Genomic DNA, 23,146 nt, shown 5'->3' on the forward strand with positions numbered 1-23,146 from the left:
ATCCGAATGTAGCTTACCGTGGGGCGGTGAAATGGGGTCACAGGAGGCAGGAGCAGGGTAGCCGCTGTAGGAAGGCAGCGATGGCAGGAGTGGGGCAATACTTCGGGCCCTGGGCTAGGAGAAGGGGGTGTCCCGGCAGTGCAAGGCAGGAGCGGAGTACTTGTTGCACACATTGACCTCGCGGTGGGCTTCAGGAAAACGGCACCAGTTGTTGGTGCATGCCCAGATTTAGATCTCGGCTCAATGACAAGCTGAGATCTCAATCTGAACATGCACCGCCTCCATCGCCATTTTACGGAAGGGAGATTTATGTGCGCAGTGGGGACTCCGCTCCTGCTTCACACCACTGGCATCCCCTTCTAGCCCAGGGCCTGGAGCATTGCCAAACTCCTGCCACTGCTGACTTCCTGCAGCAGTTAACCTGCTCCTGCCTCCTGTGACCCCGCTCCAACACTGCTGCACACCTGGGAAAGCTACATTCGGACTGTAAGACGCATTTGTGACCCCTGACATGCCTGATCTTGATAATAGTTTAAAAAATTTTTTTCCTATTTTCCTCCACTAAACTTGGGGTGTGTCTTATGGTCCGGTGCGTCTTATAGTCAGAAAAATACGGTACATGTTTCTGTGTGTCTTGCACGGACACATGGTCAGTAAAAAACATGGACATGTGAATAGCACCATAGATTATAATGGGTACATGCTCTATCCATGAAAAAACGGATACAACACATACGTGCAACACGAACTTGTGAATGAGGCCTAAAAGCTTTTTCACACGTCAGTATTTGGCAAGTATTTTTCATCAGTGTTTGAATGCCAAAACCAGGAGTGGAATTTACATAGAAAAACTATAATTGAAAGATTAACACCTGTTCTTTGTTTTGAAGACACACCTGGTTTTCACATTCAAATACTAATCAAAAATACTGATGTGTGAATAAAGACTTATATGGTCAGGTACAGTCTATGGATTTTTTTTAATTTTTTGAATCATGCGGATTACATATGAATTTGGTTACCAAATTATCAACCATCTTGACGTATACATTTTTGTTGAAAAAGGTAGACTAAGGGTTTCCGTAAACCTATTGCCACCAATTCACTACTTCTCTTTCAAAGTTATCATCCGTCACATGTAATACGAGCAGTCCCTTATGGCCAATTTTAGAGGTTGTGTTGGATTAACATTATGAATGAGGACTTTGAGTTCCAAGTTAATTAATTCAAATTGCAGGATTAAATGTAGAGGTTATCCCCCGGTAATTGAAGATGCTTATATGAAAACAAAACAGCAACGACATGGGGATTTACTGTATTAAAACAACTCGAACAAAAAAAGATGAAGACAAACAGTTTGTTCTTTTTTTTGAATATAGTCCTATGGCAGATGATTTGCGTAAAACTATACATTGACGTTGGCATGTTATAGAAAGTGACTCTGAGTTAAATAAAGGTGCTGTTGAAAAACCAATGATGTCATTTAGGTGCACCAGAAATTTGTGGGACAAACTTGTCCACTGTAGCTTTAACACAAATTGTGAATCGTTGCTAGAACGTTCAATACCGACTGGTAATCAGGTGGCTCCTACGCTTTGTGCGATTTTGCTTTAAATCTATATACTAATTAGACTGCAAGTGCATTGGGGGTGTGAGGGTGTATTTTCAGAGCCTCATCCCTCTTTAACACTCCCCGCCAGCCACTTCTTTCCTTTGCCTGATTGACATCTCTCATCCACATTTAATCAATCCTTCTGGCCATTTAAAATCTTGTGCTTCCCTTGTCACTGCTTGGCTCTGCGCAAGCACAGAAGAATAACGGTGCATTTGCCCACAGATGGGGACCTAATGCGCATATGCAAGTCCAAGCAGTGACTGAGGACTCATAAAATTTCAGAAAGCTAAAGGACGGGTGAGGCTTTGCAAGTGCATCCATGTGCCTGATTAGCATTTGGATTCAAGTATGAATTCTTTGCAATTTTAGCAATTTTACATTGGATGTCTGCAAAAGAGGTATTTTGTTAATTACTGAAGACCTATACAGGCATAGAACTGGTTCCATAATAAAAAAAAAATTTGATAATTGGTTCTCTTTAGTGTATGGAACACTCCTGAAAAAGCGCTCAGTTGACATTAAAAAATAATTAACATATGTGCATAATTTTGTCTTTGAGTAAGAACTGTAAGGGAACAGAGCGCAAAAATACATAGGATGATACCCTATTAAGAAGACAATAGAGATCAAGAAATATGCTCACCTGAACGAGTTGAAGAAGAGACCTGAGTTGTCTCGAAAGCTTGCTATGTTTACCATCTTTTCAGTTAGCCATTAAAAGGTATCAACCACTGAGGACTCTCAGATTCCAATACTGAACGAGTTGTGTAAGGCACAATTCTTGTAAAAACATGATGTCAGCTGATGCTGCCCCGTGGCCGGGAAATTAAATCCACCAGGATATTTGACCAGATAGGACTATTCACGGTGTTGGGCTGTGCTGCCAAAATAAAGATCCTTTTGCCAAATGTAGATTAAGCGTTTTTTATTCCACTTAATTCATTTCAATGCTGTACTAGCATTTTTTTCAAGTGTAAAAAACAATTATACAGCAGACATTGTGACAGGGGGGTTAAAAAGCCAGAAATGGGCTCCAAGGATAACTGAAAGTTCCAAGGGTAACTAAAAGTTCTGTCTTTAACTTCTCATAACCTCTTCAGGCTTCGTAAGCCATGCAGTGGGCAAAAGAAGTGACCTGAACCTCCACTTGGAAACCATCATTATTTTATATATAAGATGAAAAAGACAAACAAAAGAAAACGCTGCTGGTTTCCTGAAAGGTCTTCTGCTTCAAAATGTGGGTATGCCGGCGTCTATAAAACACCATGTGTACATATCCTTAATGGAACTTTGTCAGCACAGGATGACTGTTCAAACTAAGTACAGGCGCTTGGTGCTTCATGGTAGGGCCAATCATTTATCTACACCTTCCCATCTGCTTTTTTTTCCCATCTATCAATCCACCCCCTTCTTTGATTCTTTGATTGACATCTCTGCCTTGATAGAGCTAGAGAAGGGTGGGAACAGATGGAAAACAAGCAGGTGAGAAGGAGTAGAGAAATGTTTGGCCTTGCCATGTTGCACACGTGCCTGTCCTTGGTTTGAACAGTCATTCTATGCTGACAGAGTCCCTTTAACCCCCGAAGTCACACCAGCATATGGCATCCAATGCAAGAGCATCGGATGCGATATGCTAATGACCCTCGGCTCCTGCTCTGCTGTGACCGTGAGCCGAATGTCATGCTACTGTGCTGCGATTCTCTCGCATGACAGGATCGGAGCACAGCTGAGGAGGGGACGGAGAAAGTAATTTCTCCATCTCCTCCATGGCCTGACTCTGGGATGACATGTGAGTGCAGTCTGATGTTTCACACGCAGCCATAAACTTGTATGGGTGCGAGTGAAACGAGTCTCGCTGCAAATCAAAGCATGCTGCGATTGTGCTCTCATGCCGAATCGGCATGAGAAAATAATCGCTGATCTGAGCTGCCCCATAGAATAACACTGGGCGGAGAGCTATGCAATGTTTTATCGCATAGCACTCGGCCGTGTTGTACGATAGTGTGACCCCGGCGTAAGAGTTTGTCTCCGATGAGACAAGCCTTCTAGGCTACATTCCCACTATGAGTTTTTAGTGAGTTTTTTTAGGCTGCATATTTTAGAAAAAATGCAAGTAACTTATTTAACTTAAGGAGTGCAGAAAATATGCAACGTGAAAAATATTACCAAAAGCTCACCGTGGGAACCTAACCTTAAAGTCTGAAATCACACATGCAGGTTTTGGTGCCAATTTTGATTACCGGAAATATTTTTACACTTATCACAGTAGTGCAGTGATTGCAGATGCTGGGAAATCAATATTCACAGAAGTGACTAGAAACTACACAGTGCTTTTTCTGGCTGCACAAATCTTTAGATAAGCAACATAATTGACTCATTTTGTACTTATTCTTATCGTTATGCAGAGTTTAGGAAACAAAAAAAGCCCAGCCACCATTTGGTGTATCTGATGAGGCTCCAGAAAACAAAAAGCTCAGCACCCCTGCAATAGTGGATAAATAGATACAAAGGCAGGATATACAGTAGTTGGTATGTGGCTACATAAATCTACATCCAAAACGCCCCTAAAAATGTCATATGTGAGTTCAGCCAAATGAGGACAATGATAGAAGAAAGTCATGACAACCAAAAGTGGTAAATGCTTCTGTGAATAGAGAATTGTTGACCTTACATTGTGAGCACTGAAAGAAAGATCGTATCTTACTACAACCAGTTTTGTGTGAAGCAAATATAGAGTGCAAGAGAGAAGTGAGGTAGAACATTGTGTTCCCTGTGGCGCTTAGACAACTGTCAGACTAATTTTGAAAGTAAAACTAAAAATCCATTGTGTATTGTGGGATCGTGGAATGAGTAGTTTTAATTGTGAGCCGGTTGCTTCAGGAAAGTCCCAAAGTTGTGTCCAAAAATAACATTTATGAATAATGCGGTGCTCCTAAATAGTAGTCATGTTTTGTCTTAATAACACATCATGCTGAAGCTTATTTTTTTATTTTGATTCGCATACAAGATGCTTTATACATTCCATGGTTCACATTCCATACATTCCATTGCACAATCCAGGTCACATAAAGGCACAAAATATTGAGCGGTGAAAAAATATTTAAGAAAAATGAAAACATATACAAACATAATCAGCAGACTGTCATTCATGTTGCTTCCCTCTTCAGCCTTATATGGTAATTGGTATTTACTTACAGAGGTTCTCCCATGATAAAAGTACATTTAAATCAAAAATTTGGGAGGAAAGTAGGGGTGTGTCTTATAGTCTGAATGTAGCTTACTCTGGGGGGAGGGAGGGGGCGGCAGTGGAGCGAGGTCACAGGAGGCAAAGTCGCCGCTCAATGACGAGCCGAGACTTAAATCTGCGCATGCTCTAGCACCATTTTCCTGAAACCCACCGCCGGGAGATCAATGTGCACAGCGGGGACTCCGCTCCTGCCTCGCACTGAGAGGAAAGTAGGGGTGTGTCTTATAGTCTGAATGTAGCTTACTCTGGGGGGAGGGAGGGGGCGGCAGTGGAGCGAGGTCACAGGAGGCAAGGTCGCCGCTCAATGACGAGCCGAGACTTAAATCTGCGCATGCTCTAGCACCATTTTACTGAAGTCCACTGCTGGGAGATCAATGGCTACTGCCTTGCACCGCCGGGACAACCCCTCTTCCCAACCCAGGGCCCACAGCATAGCCCCACTCCTGCCACTGCAGGCTTCCTGCATTGGGGACCCTGCTCCTGCCTCCTGTGACCCGCTCCACTGCTGCTGCCCCCCAGTAAGCTAAATTCGGAATATAAGACGGACCCCCATTTTCACATTAAAAAATATTTTTTTCCTATTTTCCTCCTCTAAATTTGGGGTGCGTCTTATAGTCTGGAAAATACGGTATACAAACAACATAGCAGTGGCTTGCAGCTGCTGCTTTCTATGAGGTAAAACATCACCTTGCCTGTTTTATCACATGATCAAGTGTTTCTACTGCGTTTCCAGTTCCCTGAGCTCATCATAAGTCAAGTCAGTCGCCTGTGATCGCTGAGATCATATTTCACTGACTTGATTTATGATGAATTCAGAGTGCTGGAGACGGACCAGAAATACTCGCTCATGTGATAAAACAGGCAGGGAAATGTTTTACCCCACAGAAAGAAATAGCTGTGATCCCATACTGTGCTATATGTATACTCTCTTTTGCTTCCTCCCCTGCCCAGGAGCTGTGGTATGATCAGACCATGTTCCTGTACGGTCAGACACAGCCATTACACAGTACACAGTAGGGCCACATTTATAAGATTATCTCAGCACATCCAATTGTGTGAATTATTATTCCAATATCAGTCAATTAAAATGTACTTTATTTGTGGGACAACCCCTTTAACCCTTTGCTCAATGCTGTGATTCTTGCTCTATATGGTGAAGGCTAATCCCTGCCTGTATACACTATAACTGGTTAGCGTTATGAGCCAGAAATTACAGCCACTCGGTAAAAGCAGCTCCCCCACTGGCTCTCTGGCAAATTTTAGTCATCCATGTGTTATAAGTACAGCCATTCAGTTGAAATGTAATCCTACATTTCTCCTGCTGGCTTTCCCTCTGACCTTGTCTTCTCCTTGTCTAGGAGCCAAACTCGCAGCCATTAATTAGCTGAGGGTGGCTGCATTCTGAAAAGGGCTATCTGTGATAAGACAACCTGGTTTACAAATTTGGAGGTCCAAAGTCTGTGTTCATCATTACTTTAGAGATTATACTATTGGGATCCAATATATTTGCTTTCTGTAGGTGATGGAAACAATATACATGTATTAGGCACTGAAAATGTAATAAAAGCTACCACACTTTTAAAATTCAAATTATTATTATTATTGTCACAAAGTGCTACACTTATGGGTTAGATCATTGTCACAAAGTGCTACACTTATGGGTTAGACATACAATATCCATGTGCAGAATTTACAGAATAAATATCCGAGGAAAACAGGTCCAGAAAATAGAAAGCCTGGCACATGAATAGAAGAACACCGCCGGGTGGAAGCACAAACATTAACACAGTGATAAATACTTAAAGGGGTTGTCTGGCACTCAACTATTGATGACCTATCTATGGAGCAGGTAGTCAAAATGAGATCAATGGGGTCCAACACTCCCTCGATCAGCTGATTTATGTTTCGGCAGTGGACATATTTAAAGGAACGCTATCATTAGAAAATGATCTATTGATTAAATTATGTTTTTGTGTTAAATGTATTTTTTGGGCAATACAATCTATATTACAAATAAAAATATAAATCTTGCAATTTTCACACTGGGTACTGGGGCTTTTGTAAAATCTAACTTCCTTCATGTATGCAATGACTAAGGACGTAACTGTCTGAAACGCGTATGCGATTACTCTATGTCTGGAGTTTTTTATGGATTTGCAATAAAGAAGAATTTTTTTATGAGGACCCAGTGCTGGATGTACCTTCCTTTTCTCTTCATTGTTCCTTGATATACTACAAGACGTCCGTGCAGAGGAGATCCTCAGTCCATGGGTCAGCTGAATACCAGGTTAACGCAAGGTTTCCTATGACTTTCATATTACAATCTATATTACAAATAAAACTATAAATCTTGCAATTTTCACACTGGGTACTGGGGCTTTTGTAAAATCTAACTTCCTTTTATTTTAGGGAACAACACATGTACATGATCCATAAAGGTCAGATCTTGACACAATCTTTTGTATTGAAGCATCTAATGAGCGGGTGCATGGTCATTGTGAATGGATGCGAGCAGGGTCAGCAGTGACATCGTCTATTGTGATTGGTGGATCCTGTGTTATCAGATGTGTATAGAGGTTACCTGTCATTGTAATTCTGTCTCTACTGATAATAAAACTCCTGTAAACTTTCCTGAAAGGATGAGTTTTTCACGTTTTATCTAAAAAACCCTAGTGGTCACTATTTTTTTATTTCTTTTTAATAAAGATCATGATCTGAAGAAAAAAAAACACAGTACCAATTTTTTTTTTTTAAATTGCATTTAACATGAAAATCTGATGTAAACAACAGGTCATTTTCTGATAGCTTCCCTTCCAGCAAAGTATGGAACGAAACATAGCAGCTCCATGCATTGTTTAGTAGCTGCTGCCTAATACAGCACTTTTCTATTCACTTTAATGGGAAATAGTTTGATAATGCATTCTAAGATCTCTGTAAGATGATATGACAGGAGGCAGCATTAGTAACCATTTCTAAGATGCGCTTACAAATTGAAGTAAAGGTGCCTTCACACGCTTTGATAATGCATACGATTTAACTAATGCGATCCTTTGCGTACAAGTGTCTCAGCATTTAAAAATGTGTGCACCGATGCTTTAAATAAGGGGTGCACAATCCTTTTGGGTTTGAGGGCCACGTTGTCAGATAGAACCAACCCCATGGGCCGTAGTACTACCTTCTGAGAAATTTACTGAATAATGAAAGTAAATGGCATAAATATATAATAGGTCCTGGATCCATGTATAGGGCTCCCACCAATCAGGAAAGTAGAGGTTTCCTTCTCATGGGTTTGTAGTCCAGAACGCAGGAGATCATGCATTCAGATCACTACATGGTAGGATTTGCCAGACCCTGAACCATTCGAGTGTTTCCCATCTCTAAGGGAATATAGGCGCACTCATATATGGCATTTCTTCACCTCATCTGCTTCTTTCTGCTCTATAGGAGTCAGGTCTCCCCCACACAGCACACCATAATAACCTGTCACTACAGTGCTACGTACAACTGGTCTAGTCCAAGACATGGAAAATACATGTAACCAGACAGTACACAGATGGTTGAGGGCCATACTGAAGGGTATCACAGGCCACAGGTTGTGCACCTCTGCTTTAAATAGCTATAATCCTTATCTCCATATTCAATGAAAATCTTGATCATAAGATCTACGAATTGCTGTAATGCGATTACTCAATGGTCTGGCAATTAAACAATCCACCCATATTTTGGTTTCCCGCCTCTGTGCTGTGTTACTACAATTACAATTTAATCACTATATAGAGGAAATATACTCAGTTCAACTCTTTTTAGAACTTGTGGCAAATTCACACACACAAACAAAAAATGGTCATAATGTGAACATTATTTAAACTTGTAAAGCCACTCAAGGTAAGGGTCTCCACATTCCCACAAACTGTGGGCACACGTGTCGGAGTGTCATATGCTTATAAAGGCACCTTGACCAGTTTTACCCCTCCAAAATAACTCTAAAGATTCCCATACACCAAAAAGGACAGCAATCTTTCCTGACCCATTAATGTTAATCTTGGGCAAGCTTACGTGTGGTTTATAATTGTCAGATCAGAGTAAGCTGCTACAAGATACTTCTTGCGACTTATCTCCAGAGGAATCAGAATGGATCAGGCGCAGGGGCGGACAATTCATTGGTTCAACCTGTGCGGCTGCACAGGGGCCTAGGAGGTAAGGGAGCCCATTTATACTTCCAAAGCCGGTGCAATTTTGCATTTTTAGTAAGCTCTTGGGCTGCAAAGGGCCCATATATTGTTCTTGCACAGGGGCCCTTTTATGTCTGTGTCCGCCAGTGGTCAGGCATTTATATTGAGTAGAGGAGGGTGGGGTTGAGGAGGCGTCCATACAAATTAGATGGTTTGCCGATCCCACCAAAATAGCTGGATTTGGCCAGCTTTAAACTTATGTGTGTATGAGCTCTTAAATCCTGCACAAATTCACTTAAAAGAGGGGCTTTGAAACCTTAGCATATGGTACATAGTACACACGCAGTCACTATCTTCTATCTGTTATGGCATATTATAGATACGCTAATATCCTGGGCTTCCATTAATTACATTCTTCAATTAATTCACAGCAAATAATCCCGTTGGTCATGTAAAATTTTCAGAATATATATCCAGCTTAATTGTACTGTGTAATACATAGCTTTGAACATAATTTGTAACAGTTCTGTGTGCCAGATAAAGAATGGATTCCAGGGTGGTGAGGCAAACAGGACGAGATTTTACATCAGTCTCACTTAGTGTTTTTATGCTTGTGTTTTTGTGCCACACCATAAGGAACATGAGCTGCTATAGTTCCCATCTCTTGGGCTCCTTCTATGTGGAACATCTGATCATCAAAGAATATATGGGGGCGTATTTTCTCCAGCATAGGTCCTTTTGGAGCTCCAGCCAAAAACAGAGCTTCATCAGTTTCAAGGCCCCAGCTACGTAAGGTTTTTAGGGCTCGTGCCCCAGAACTGGCTGCACTACGAGCAGTAACTAAGTATGTGCGTATTGGGCAGTTCATTCTCATTCCCTTTTGATAAAATTTCTTCTGTAATTTTCCTAGAGCTTCCAAGAAACCCTTTAATGGACCCTGAGGATGAAAGATAATGAATGAAGTTAATCAATAACTTTATAAAAAATAGTATCAACAAGATATTTACAAAGTTATCTGACATGGGATTTACTAACAAAAACAAAGGTCCCAATTAATCAGCTGCACCTTTTTTGTCACTTTTCTTTTCTGACTTGTGGTATTCATTTTTTGCACCAAATTCTTCAAATTACACTTGTAGTTTATTAATTTTGTTCAAAATAAAAATGCTATTTTATTTCCTTTTCCCCAAAATTCGCACTTTCGCAAAACATTGTAAAAATATATAAAATCATTCCGGAGGAGAGGGTGAGGGAGGACTGGAGTATATTTTGTGCAATATTTTACTACTAAGACATCTGGAAAAGATACATTGATATAAAAGTCAGAAAATAAACTAAACAACAAAAAACAACTTTAAAAAAGGCACAAATTGCTTGATGAATTTGTTGCAAATCAAAAAGTTACTCTGAAAGGTATTCACAACAAAAAACTGGCAAATTTGTAAAGATGAATCGGCCCAAAATATGTAACTGATGAGGAGCTGGAGAAAAAGAAAGTGCTACTGTCAGCAGGGTCAATATTGTTCATGACTACCAAGCTAGATCTTTTTCATACTGAGACCTTGGGGCACATTTACAAAAGCGGTTACAAAAAGTTTCTTTTGGAATCGATAGAGTTGAAAATGGCATATGTGCATCTCGTTGATTAAAGGCTCTGGCTGACACTTCATGCGTGTTTTTATTTGGGACAGCCGTTCTCAGTGAGGGAATGTGATCTTTTTTGGCCTGACCAGTCATACATTGTAAAATGCTTTTTTGAACCTTCTTCCACTGCCAAGGTCAGTACTTACACCACATTTACTAATAACTATGCAATGTTTTTGTGAATTTCATCCTCATTTGCCATTTTTTACAAATTTGCAGAGAAAGAAGCAGTCAAAATCTCACTCTGTATTGTATTTCTCTTGTATGTGCTGAATGATTAACATTCTTGTCTGAATTATCATTCCTACTTACAAGGTGATGATAGTCTAGTTATCGTCCACTTGTGCTCCAGTAACTAGAGCTGAATCAGTTGTTCTGTGTTAATGAGAACATTCAGTTTAATGCTCATCATAGAATTGTATTCTTTGATGGAGAGTGAATTGAGTACCAATAGACCCATGTATTATCCTTCATATTTCTCTATGCTCGTATTAACCTTCATAGTTGGCCAAAACTGAGAGACTGAAAATGCAACATTTACTACTGTAAGTTGTACTTCAGTTGACCATATGGTACTTGCATTTTTATGTCTGTATTTCATGGCACAAGTTCCAAACCAATTTGTGACCCTAACAATCTTATAAGTTTATATGAGGCTGTTAGAGTCAATGGACAAAATATGACCACTCTGTAGTTGTGCGAATTAGCTCTAAGGGCCACGGCCCCACTATCAGTATTTGGTCAGTATTCGGTCAGTATTTTTTCTCAGGAGTGGGTGATAAATGCAGAAGTGGTGACTTGTTTCTATTATACCTTTTCTCTGATTGTTCCTCACCTGGTTTTGGCTCCCACTCCTGAGAAAAAATACTGACCAAATACTGATAGTGGGGCTGTGGCCTATCTGTCTCAGTTTGGTGCAAATGTAAATCTAAAGTTATAATGTGTAAAATAAATAAATAAAATTATACTGAAGTAAAATTCTAAAAAAGAAACAAAACCGGCTACAGCCTGGACAACTCAAAGTGTTAGTCTTGCCTGATAACCCAAATATGTAACAAGAAAAAGACCAAACAAGAAAACCCAAAATGTTATATCTTGTAAAATAGTAGGTGATAGGTAGTAGATTGGTGGGGTTGTAGTCCCCGTTTAAATAGAGCTGAATGCATGCAGGAATGATCTGAATGGAACCGCTGGAAATAGCTGAGCGCTGTACTTGACTACTTCCACCTGTCCTAGAGAATTAGAATGGACACATGTGGCTAAATCTGATGAGAGCTGGATGTACAAAATGTTTTTTTAATATTCGGCAGGAAAACTTTCAAAAAGTATTATGCAGCAATCCTGACATTGATTTATAAAACAATAATATATGTTCAATAATATGTAAGAAGTAAAAAAGGATCATCTTTATTTATTTAGCACCCTAGCACTTTACAAAGTGTGCAGCTTGAATTGGGAAATCTGGTCACAGATCCTCTTTAAAGTGAATGCTCACCCTCGAATATTATTTCTAAAAATGAAAAAAGTTAAAGGTTCATTCTGATACATTTCTTATAAGGATTGTCCAGCAGTAGAAAAGATAAGGTTTTTTTTTCCCACGAACACTGCAATACTTGTCAGTGAACAGGAGTCCTTTTTCCGTGAGAAAATAACTATTCAGCAACAAGCATTGATTGACAATATAGCTTGTCAATCATCCATCTTTACCCTTCCATTTACATGCTGAAATCTGGCTATACAAATTGTACAGTATTTTCATTCTTGGCAGCACACCTATTCACACACAGGAATGTTTTCCTGACCAACAAGAATTTTAGGCCTTCATTAAAGATGTGATCAACTAACTAAGGTGCATTTAGTCATTTGTTGATTAATCGCTAGCATAATTACATAAGGCAATGATTAGTAACAAATGGTCTTCTATAAATTTGTACTGATAACTATCGGCCATGGAAAAGGATCCTAAAGAGTACTGGCCATGCCTTGGAATAGTGGCTGCAGAGCTGAATAAAACGTGGATTTTATTTTTTAATTTCTCATCTCCATTGTAGAGATATTAGCTTAAAAGGTTTAGATTCTAATTGTTGCTAAGGCCAAGGGGGAGTTCAAAGACACTCTTCTCTAGGGGAGTTTTTTTTACCCTACATATCATTGACTGATTTTAAGCAGGTGACGTTATGCAAGGGGAAAAAGGAGACTCCCCAAAAGAATGTCAGGCTTTTTCTGTGCGATATGGTAAAACATTTATTGACACAGAACTGCTCTCCTCACTGATCTGACTGCTAGCATCTACTGTGATTAAAAGCAGGGAAGGGGAGTGCAGTAGAGTTGTGTGTCATTACATACACTTCATGTAGCTCTCATTTTATAACAGCCAGTGTAGGGGTTGGGGAAGTAGAGCAGAGCTGACAGTGCCGTGATATAAGAGCTGCAGATGCAAACATGTTTGTTATGACAAACAGCTCTGCCCTACTCTTTCCATCCCATACCGTTTGCCATGAAATCAGAGGTGCAAGAGGTGTTTGAAATAACACACAGTTTTGCTCTACTCCCCTTCTCTCTTGTAATCACAGTAGGTGTCAACACTGAGATCAGTGAGGAGAGCAGGGCTGTGTGACATGACATGTCTCCCACAGAGAAAGCTGGGTCTGACATTCTCTGGGGTCGTGTTATTTTTTTCTCCTGCATGATGGCTCCTGCTTATGATAGGTCAACATCATTCAGGGAAAAAAGTTAATGTCCCCTTGGTCATAGCGAAAATTAGAATCTAAACTTTATAAGCTAATATAGCTTAGCTTAATACAGCTCACAACAGGGATGAGAAACGTAAAAATAAAATGTATATTTTATTCATTTTGCAGCCACTATTATATGATGAGACCAATTTTAACATGCTAAACTGGTAAAAGGTTCTCCTTAAACCAATTTTGTTTATTTAAAGGGTAAATACCCATGGTGGGTCTGTGTATGTTTAAAGGTTAGAGGAGAATATAATTGTATTGAGTGTTGGCAATAATTAATAACTCTGATGGATAGTACGATGCACAATAAAATCACATGAATATAAAACACCTAAACTATACCTGTGCCAGTGGCTTGTTCTCATAAGCCTTCTCGTGCTCAAAAAATTTATCCAAGCCATGCTCTTTCACAATTTGTTCTGACTCATCAGAAAATAGAACAGCATCTCCATCAAATGCCACTCGCAGCTGGTCCTCATTTATAGACACATTGTGACTTGGGTTGAAAATTGTTGCAGCAGCAATACCTGGAAGCGTAAAATGTATAAATTTAGCTCACATAAAAAAAATCATGAAATTATTAAAAGTCATGTTTTCCATTGCTGACAATGTGTGAGAGCTATAACTGTGGTATACATAGGATATACTGAACTAGATGTTTTACTGAACTGTAAGAGCATCAACCTGTTTGAGATTTATAGAACTGAATATGTGCAAAATGTATTGACTATAAAAAGGTATATATAACATACAGTGGATTTTCTCAAAATTATTAACTTCTTTAGAACCTCCCCCCTATTCAGACCAGGTTTCCTTTGACAGATTTTCACTTCCACTATATATTATTCATACAGTCTATCTTTTTTTGAAGAAACTACTCCTTTTGAAGACAATTTTTCAATGTAGTTTTAGCTTGTCATCTTATAGAAGTGTTGATAATAGCTCCTGGGACTCTTTGGAAAAATGGCTGTACTACTGCTTCCACAATGGATCCATTCTGTACTGCAAGGGAAATTGGACTTCACATGCCAAACTTAAGATGTTAAACCGTGTCCACACAAACCGTTCACAAGGCATTTACACGACATTGAGCTACGAGCCAGACGTCCTGCTACTAGTGTTCTATTTACATCATGCCAATGCTCTCAAACACTATTGTAGTGCAGAACTAGACGACAATGCAAGAAGAAATGGACATCTATCCTCTTCACTGATGAGTCTTACTTTTATTTTGGACACAATGATGCTCATACTCGATACTGAATAATTTGAGATGATTTCAAATTGTTTCCATTTTTATTAACATTTGCATATTATTATTTTCATGTCTATCAATCCGGTAATTTGTAGAATTCCAGGACTTTTCCTTCTTAGTGTTGCAATATCAATGTTCAGCATGTATTTTAGGGGTTCATTCATATTGTCCAGAGTCATTTAATTAGTGTACAGGCTTAAACTAATATCATTTGTGGCCTAGGGAAGTCAAATGGTTAAGTGAGTATTGAACAAGAAAATGGGTTGTCCGGGTCTAGAAGAAAAAAATGTCTGCTTTCTAGAACTAGTGCTACATTTGTCCATGGGATGTGTCTAGTGTAGCATTTTGTCCCTATTCAAATTAAAGCGTACCTGTCAGCAGGATTGTGCTCAGTAAACTACATACAATGTCAGGTGGGCGCCATTATACTGATTAAATTTATACCTTTGTTGATTAAATCCATCCTGTGGTTCTTGTGTAATCTTTACTTTCATTTCTGAGATAATGAGATGCTTGTGCTTCGGGGCGGCCTTTGGGGAGGTACTTTATCTGGGGCTCTGCCTATGTATTCATATGTTCAGCTTCTGACCTGTCACTGTGCCTTCAGTGACCTGCCCCCTATTTTAAATACTGCCTGTGTAATCGTGGTACACATCAAGAAGTTTGCCTGCAGCAAAACAGCCCCGCTGCCGTGCATGCGCAGTAGCATCTCTTGGTTGCCGAGAGATGCTACTACGCAAGCGCGGACGGCAGCGCCATATTGCTGCAGGCAAATTTCTTTTTCCTGCAGCAAAGTGGCACCTCTAGCAGCAATTGTGCAGTAGCATCTATCGGCAAACAAGACATGCTGCTGCACATGCGCGGGCGGGCCGTTTTGCTGCAGGCAAATTTCTTGATGTGTACCACAATTATACATGCAGTATTTAAAATAGGAGGCAGGTCACTGAAGGCACAGTGACCTGTCAGAAGCTGTACATATGAATACATAAGCAGAGCACCAGATAAAGTTCCTCCCCAAAGGCCGCCCCGAAGCACAAGCATCTCATTATCTCAGAAATGAAAGTAAAGATTACACAAGAACCACAGGATGGATTTAATCAACAAAGGTTTAATCAGTGTAATGGTGCCCACCTGACAGTGTATGTGGTTTACTGAGAACAATCCTGCTGACAGGTGTGCTTTAATGGGTTAAGCTGCAATACTAGACATAATGAAAAAAATGAACTGGAGTATAAGATGGTATACATGCAACGTGTAGGAGCATGTTCACACTGGCCATTAAACAGTCAAAACCTAAGATAGAAACAAAGTGAACATATACCCTGCTATATGTAAGTCATTTTGTTTATATCTTAGGTTTTGTCTGTTTAGTGGCCAGTGTGAACATGCTCCTACACATTGCATGTATACCATCTTATACTCCAGTTCATTTTTTTCGGTTTTGCTTTAGGCTTTTGCACTCGGTGCATGCAAGGACGTGGCCGCCCTTTATTTGAGCTGGGCATTACGTTTATGTAGCTTCCCATTGCTGGGTGTCCATAGTTGGGCCCCGGTCCCCCTTACTTACACTGAGGTAATTTATAACACATGGTAAGGTTTAAATACTAGAAGTTAGGACCGTCCCGACTGGGTACACCTTGGCGCTGGTGGGATGACTTTTACACTTTTTTTCTATCAAAAACAGTGTTTACTAAGTACCCTATGTTATTTATAAGCACTATTGCTTTTTACTTACTTATAGCAAGGTACAGTGCTGGCCAAAAGTATTGGCACCCCTGCAGTTCTGTCAGATAATACTCAGTTTTTTCCTGAAAATGATTGCAATCACAAATTCTTTGGTATTATTCTCTTCATTTAATTTGCTTGCAAGGAAAAGACACAAAAGAGAATGAGGCAAAAATCAAATCATTGATCATTTCACACAAATCTCCAAAAAAGGGCCGGACAAAAGTATTGGCACCCTCAGCCTAATACTTGGTTGCACAACCTTTAGCCAAAATTACTGCGAACAACAGCTTCTGGTAACCATCAATGAGTTTCTTACAATGCTCTGCTGGAATTGTAGACCATTCTTCTTTGGCAAACTGCTCCAGGTCCCTGATATTTGAAGGGTGCCTTCTCCAAACTGCCATTTTGAGATCTCTCCACAGGTGTTCTATGGGATTCAGGTCTGGATTCATTGCTGGCCACCTTAGAAGTCTCCAGTGCTTTCTCTCAAATCATTTTATAGTGCTTTTGGAAGTGTCTTTTGGGTCATTGTCCTGCTGGAAGATCCATGACCTCTGAGGGAGACCCAACTTTCTCACACTGGGCCCTACATTATGCTGCAAAATTTGTTGGTAGTCTTCAGACTTCATAATGCCATGCACACGGTCAAGCAGTCCAGTGTCAGAGGCAGCAAAGCAACCCCAAAACATCAGGGAACCTCCGCCATGTTTGACTGCAGGAACCGTGTTCTTTTCTTTGAATGCCTCTTTTTTTTCCCTGTACACTCTATGTTGATGCTTTTTCCTAAAAAGCTCTACTTTTGTCTCATCTGACCAGAGAACATTCTTCCAAAACGTTTTAGGCCTTCTCAGGTAAGTTTTGGCAAACTCCAGCCTGGCTTTTTTATGTCTCTGGGTAAGAAGTGGGGTCTTCCTGGATATCCTACCATACAGTCCCTTTTAATTCAGACGCCGACAGATAGTACGGGTTGACACTGTTGTACCCTCGGACTGCAGGGCAGCTTGAACTTGTTTGGATGTTAGTCAAGGTTCTTTATCCACCATCCGCACAATCTTGCGTTGAAATCTCTCGTCAATTTTTCTTTCCGTCCACATCTAGGGAGGTTAGCCACAGTGCCATGGGCTTTAAACTTCTTGATGACACTGCGCACGGAAGACACAGGAACATTCAGGTCTTTGGAGATGGACTTGTAGCTTTGAGATTGCTCATGCTTCCTCACAATTTGGTTTCTCAAGTCCTCAGACAGTTCTTTGGTCTTCTTTCTTTTCTCCATGCTCAATGTGGTACACACAAGGACACAGGACAGAGGTTGAGTCAACTTTAATCCATGTTAACTGGCTGCAAGTGTGATTTAGTTGTTGCCAACACCTGTTAGGTGCCACAGGTAAGTTACAGATGCTGTTAATTACACGAATTAGAGAAGCATCACATGATTTTTCAAAGGGTGCCAATACTTTTGTCCACCCCCTTTTTTAGGTTTGGTGAGGAATTATATCCAATTTGGCTTTAGGATAATTCTTTTTGTGTTTTTTTCACTGAAGACAAATTAAATGAAGAGAATAATACCAAAGAATTTGTGATTGCAATCATTTTCAGGAAGAAACTGAGTATTATCTTACAGAATTGCAGGGGTGCCAATACTTTTGGCCAGCACTGTATATGTTCATTTTGTTTTTATCTTATCTTTTGAATACTATACATATACAAGTGTGTAACTTTATTTCTCTATAAAATCAAACAAACAAAAAACATGTAACTTCCCTGGTTTTCAAGGGTATATACTTGTTATGTATTGGCTAATCTAGTTTGACAACCAAAATATTTTAAAATCTCTGGCGGTCAGGGGTAACAAATAGGTTCCAGTTTTTTAGAATACTAAATATAAATTGAAAATTGAAATGTAGTTGATACCTAACTTTTAGGCTAAGTGCCCACGATGCAGAAATGCCGCATATTTTTTCTGCATCTCCCTGGCAGGAAAAACGCATGCGGATTTTATATGCGTTTTTCCCGCCAGGTAGAAGCGTTTGTCAAGCGTTTTTGCATGCATTTCTGCATGGGGGTTATTAAGCGCTTTTCCAAGCAATTTTAGCCAAGAGCTCAAACTGCAGCGTGCACTGGTTGATGAAGCCCGGACATAGAGCGGGATCACCGCCAAAGCATGGAGGGGCCGATAGTCGGGGTGCAAAACTGGGTGCCACACCGCTACTGAGTTGAGGTGCCGCCGAAGCGGGTGCTGCTTGGTTAGAGGCGACCACATCCGGGGTGAACAATGCATCCAAGCGGAACTTTACAGTCCATAGGTAGGACAGGATTATATCCTGTTGAGATCTCTGGCGGGAGACCTCTTGGTACAGGTCTGAGAGCGAGGGAGCCTGGGAGCCACCAGATTCCATGGCTTGTGCAAACTGTTACGGGTCCGGATGGTGGAACCACTGTGCCGTGGTACAAGTAGAGACCAGAGGGGAGTAACTAAGTGCCTACCCAGACCAACCCTGGCTACAGGGTGACTTAGTCGACTCCGTGAACCAAGAAGGGACCGGGAAGGTGAACCAGGTGCCACTCTGGGACCGACCTCGTGTGAGAGCAGGTGACTCCCACGGGGCTGATAGCCGAAGAGGACTGGGACGACAGATGGTCTGACAGATGTGCACAGCTGGTAGGTGGATGGACGGCGCTGATTGACTGACAAGCTCGGCTGGCAGGCTGACACGGCTGATAGACAGGTTGGCGGGCAGCACTGGGACCTGAGGGCTGGAGAGAGTGTTAGCACACAAACTACAACATTGCACAGGCACCTCCATTGGCCGGGGACATTTTAAGATGGCGCGCGCGGCCCCTCTAAGAGGCAGGGCGCGGGCGACCGCGCGCGCCCTAAGCACAGTGCCTGGGAACCATGACATTGCCACCACCATGTTTCACTGTAGGAATTTGGTACCTTACATCATTACATTTTTCAATTGGGCGTTATATATAGTGCTTGCCATCACTACCAAACAAATTGAACTTGGATTCATCCGACCACAACACCTTAGACCAATCTGTCTCTTTCCATTGGCTGTGTTCTTTGGCAAATTCAAGTTGGACCTTCCGATTCTTTGTAGAGATGAAAGGCTTCTTGACTGGAACTCATGCATTCAACCATCGCACCACATTGGGGCGACTCACTTTGACCCCATATTCTTCGTTCATTTCGTGCGAAATTTGTACAGCACTTTTATGGACATCAGATACTGACTTTTTCTTAATAAAGTGATCAACTCCGGAGTAGGTTTTCCGTGGTCTTCCACTTCTAGGTTTGTCAGCTGTTCCATAACCTTCTTTTTCTTTCTTTAATATACGTGACAATTGACTCTGAAAACAGTTGAATTCCATAACTACGATATATACTCGAGTATAAGCCGACTTTTCAGCCCATTTTTAAGGCTGAAAAAGCCCCCCTCGGCTTATACTCGGGTATATACTTTATTGTATATACATTCCGGTGGTGGACAGTAGTGGGGGGGGTGTTGCAGTGGCGGAGGAGCGGAGGACACACAGTAGCCTCTGCTGAAGCTACAACGTGTGCCCGCTGCTAAAGGGAAATTAATATTCACCCTTCTCCACGCCCATGGGAGTGGAGAGGAGTGAATTTTAATTTCTTTAATAGAGTGCGCACAGTGTCAGCAGCGTTACAGCTACTGCTGCGGCTCAGTGATCCTCTGTGACCGCTACTAAAGAGAATGCATATTAACTCTTCTCCATGCCCATGGAAGCTGCGGAGCTGCTGACACTTTGCACACGCTATTAAAGAACCGGGATATTCATTCCTCTCCATTACCATAGTCCCGGCATGGAGAGGAGTGAATATCCCCGCAGCTCGCCTCGGCAAATGACGTCATGCGATGCTAAGTTGCGGAGGTGAGCTGCTGGCAGAACAGGAGCAGAGCTGGAGTAGAGGGAAGGGAGGTGTGTATTAGTGTTTATTTTTTTTTTAATGTGTGCAGTGATGGGGGGCCATGCATACCAGGATATGGGGTCATGCATACCAGGATTGGGATGAAGGGTGCCATGCATACCAGGATAGGGATGAGGGGTGCCATGCATACCAGGATTGGGATGAGGGGTGCCATGCATACCAGGATTGGTGATGATGGGGCCATGCATAGCAGGTTTGATGATGTGGTGGCCATGCATACCAGGATTGGGGATGAGGTGGCCATGCATACCAGGACTGGGGATGAGGGGTGCCAAGCATACCAGGATTGGGATGAGGGGTGCCAAACATACCAGGATTGGGGATGAGGGGGCCATGCATACCAGGATTGGTGATGACTTGGCAATACTTACCAGGATTGGTGATGACTTGGCAATACTTACCAGGATTGGGGATGAGGGGGCAATACTTACCAGGATTGAGGATGAGGGGGCCATGCATACCAGGATTGAGGATGAGGGGGCCATGCATACCAGGGTTGAGGATGAGGGAGCCATGCATACCAGGATTGGGGATGAGGGGGCCATACATACCAGAATTGGGGAGGAGTGGGCAATACTTACCAGGATGGGGAAATTTACCAGTAGCTGCTGCATTTCCCACCCTAGGCTTATACTCTTTTTTGGCTTTTGCCTGACTTCACTCTCAGAATAATAAGCTTCCTGATATCTTGTGATACATTTGTTTTTTTCTTTGCAATGTTTTAACCTAAAAACACACACATAAAAAATGTAGGCAAAATTCGACTACCCATGAAAAAATATGCAAAATATTTGGCCCAGCAAATGTTGAAAACTAACACATAAAAGGATAAAACAATGTCAAACACAATTTTCTTCCTTATACCTGAAAAATATTTGCTTCGGGTTTATTAAAATCACCAGGAAAATGTTGTGACAACAACCAGACAGAAGTAATCACACTTTTAAAAAAATGCTAAACTTTTGGTTGCTACTGTATCTTTCGATCCTGTGATTTCCATAATTCCACGACTTTTCCTTGTTGGTGTTGTAATTTTAATGTTGAGGAATGTGTATTTATAGATCAGATGCATAGTATGTTATGTATGGGAATAGGTACTTTATTAAAAACACACAACTGATGTTTTACTTACCTTCTTCTATAGCCTCCTGTACTTTTTGAGCATCAGACGAGAGATATAGGTTTGTGTGATATGCTTTCAGATAGCCAATAGGGCTGTTACCACCAGTCATACAGAATCTCTCAATAAACAGGTCTGAAAAAAGAGGCGCATTCAGTAAGTGACTGACATATGGTACTTTTTTAAAAAAACATCTTTTAAACTATAACAGCACCTCACATCTTATTTCTTCTGCTAAAGATAATGTTTCACCAACTTTTTACATGCTAAACTGGCCACATCGTGATGTAGTGGCTTAAGATCTGAAAAAATACATGTTTTTTATTTTTTTATTTCTCTTTTCCATAGCTAACATATTATGGTCAATAAAAAACAACAATATAATGATAGACAAAAGTAGAAAAAAAAAACATTTAAAATACACAAAAGTGTAAATAACTTCTAGTGTCTGACCATGATATAATCAGACATACTCCTCACAGGAAAGCACGCAGTTTGGATATATGCTTCAACCTGTACAGTAAATGGTCTAACACTAAGTCTAAATGTAGCAACTTGTGCAATTCCAGTTGTGAATAAAATCTCAGGGCCAGATTCATCATTTCTGGGGTGAGGGGAGGTGTTTGTCTTGTCTCGTGGTATTCACTGATGTTTTTGCACCAAATTCTTCAAAACGAAGCATGTAATTCATAGATTTTGCGTAAAATCAAAACTGCTCTTTATTGTTTTCTTTACCCTGTTTTGCGGCTTTTAAACGCAAAAAGTCGCATGTTCCGCTAAAATTATGCAAAATTTGCAAATAAGATTCCAGACATAGATAAAATTACACTGGAAAAAAAGTGACTTTTGAAGAAGTTGCAATTGATGAATCAGCTGAAAACATCTTTAAAGGGGTTGTCCGGTCCAAAACGATAAGTCTGCAGACTTATGAATCCCAGAGAACCATAGACAGAAAAAATACCCAATAAAAATTAACTTTTAATAATTATCCTTAAAAGTGTACTCTATAGTACAAGTGAGAAAAAACTACACATATATCTCAAAAACAGGATACCATGTAAGGAGAATATAATATGAAATTGGCAATTAATTCAGACAAACTTACCCTGGATAGCACCTAATAAGATTGCTCTCCCTACCTAACAGCGGAGTGTTTTTCACCCTAAGGTTCAGATGGTGTCCCCGCTCCTCAGAGGCTGTCCCTCTCCTTTCCCTAGGTATCCCTACACAGTCAAAAGATGCCACACACATACATATAAATGGACCAATTGTAGACTATTCATGTCATAATTGACATGCTCAATATAAAAAATTACAACAATACCATATCAGTGGGGAGTGGGCAAAAATAGATATAGTTGCACAAATAGAAGGTTTTTGATTTACAGTAGCCCACTAATATAAATAGATAGACATGTGTACCAGTCAGAGCAAGTCCGAAAAAAATATTAAGAATATTTTCATCCCCAGTCAAACTAGGATTCAAGCAATGCCATAAATGATATCAATTAGTTGGCCTTTAGTACAATGACTAAATGTAGTCAATCCACAATACAAAATTTCCCAAAGCTATAATAGCAATATTCCAGACATCAATATTATAAGATTCCTCAGACTGGTGTAAAGTCATCCGCAAATAAGGTTATAATTAATCCCTTTGTCCCAA

General features: G+C 40.6%; 1 protein-coding gene across 3 annotated transcripts in view; it reads right to left on the minus strand.

Moving 5' to 3' along the window:
- Positions 1–4,587: 4,587 nt before the first annotated feature.
- NT5C1A (5'-nucleotidase, cytosolic IA) overlaps positions 4,588–23,146 on the minus strand; it is an 87,209-nt gene continuing 68,650 nt past the window's right edge. For all 3 annotated transcript variants that reach the window (XM_073665609.1, XM_073665608.1, XM_073665607.1), the window contains 3 exons: positions 21,493–21,615; positions 13,762–13,946; positions 4,588–9,971 (listed from right to left, as the gene is read on the minus strand). In XM_073665609.1, coding sequence (XP_073521710.1) covers positions 9,627–9,971; positions 13,762–13,946; positions 21,493–21,615 — 653 coding nt within the window. In that variant the 3' untranslated portion in view covers positions 4,588–9,626. The remainder of the gene's footprint in view (positions 9,972–13,761; positions 13,947–21,492; positions 21,616–23,146) is intronic.

The sequence above is a fragment of the Phyllobates terribilis genome, unplaced genomic scaffold, assembly GCF_046119375.1.
Source record: "Phyllobates terribilis strain yellow unplaced genomic scaffold, ASM4611937v1 Scaffold_2__4_contigs__length_985480577, whole genome shotgun sequence".
Classification (NCBI taxonomy): Eukaryota; Metazoa; Chordata; class Amphibia; order Anura; family Dendrobatidae; genus Phyllobates; species Phyllobates terribilis.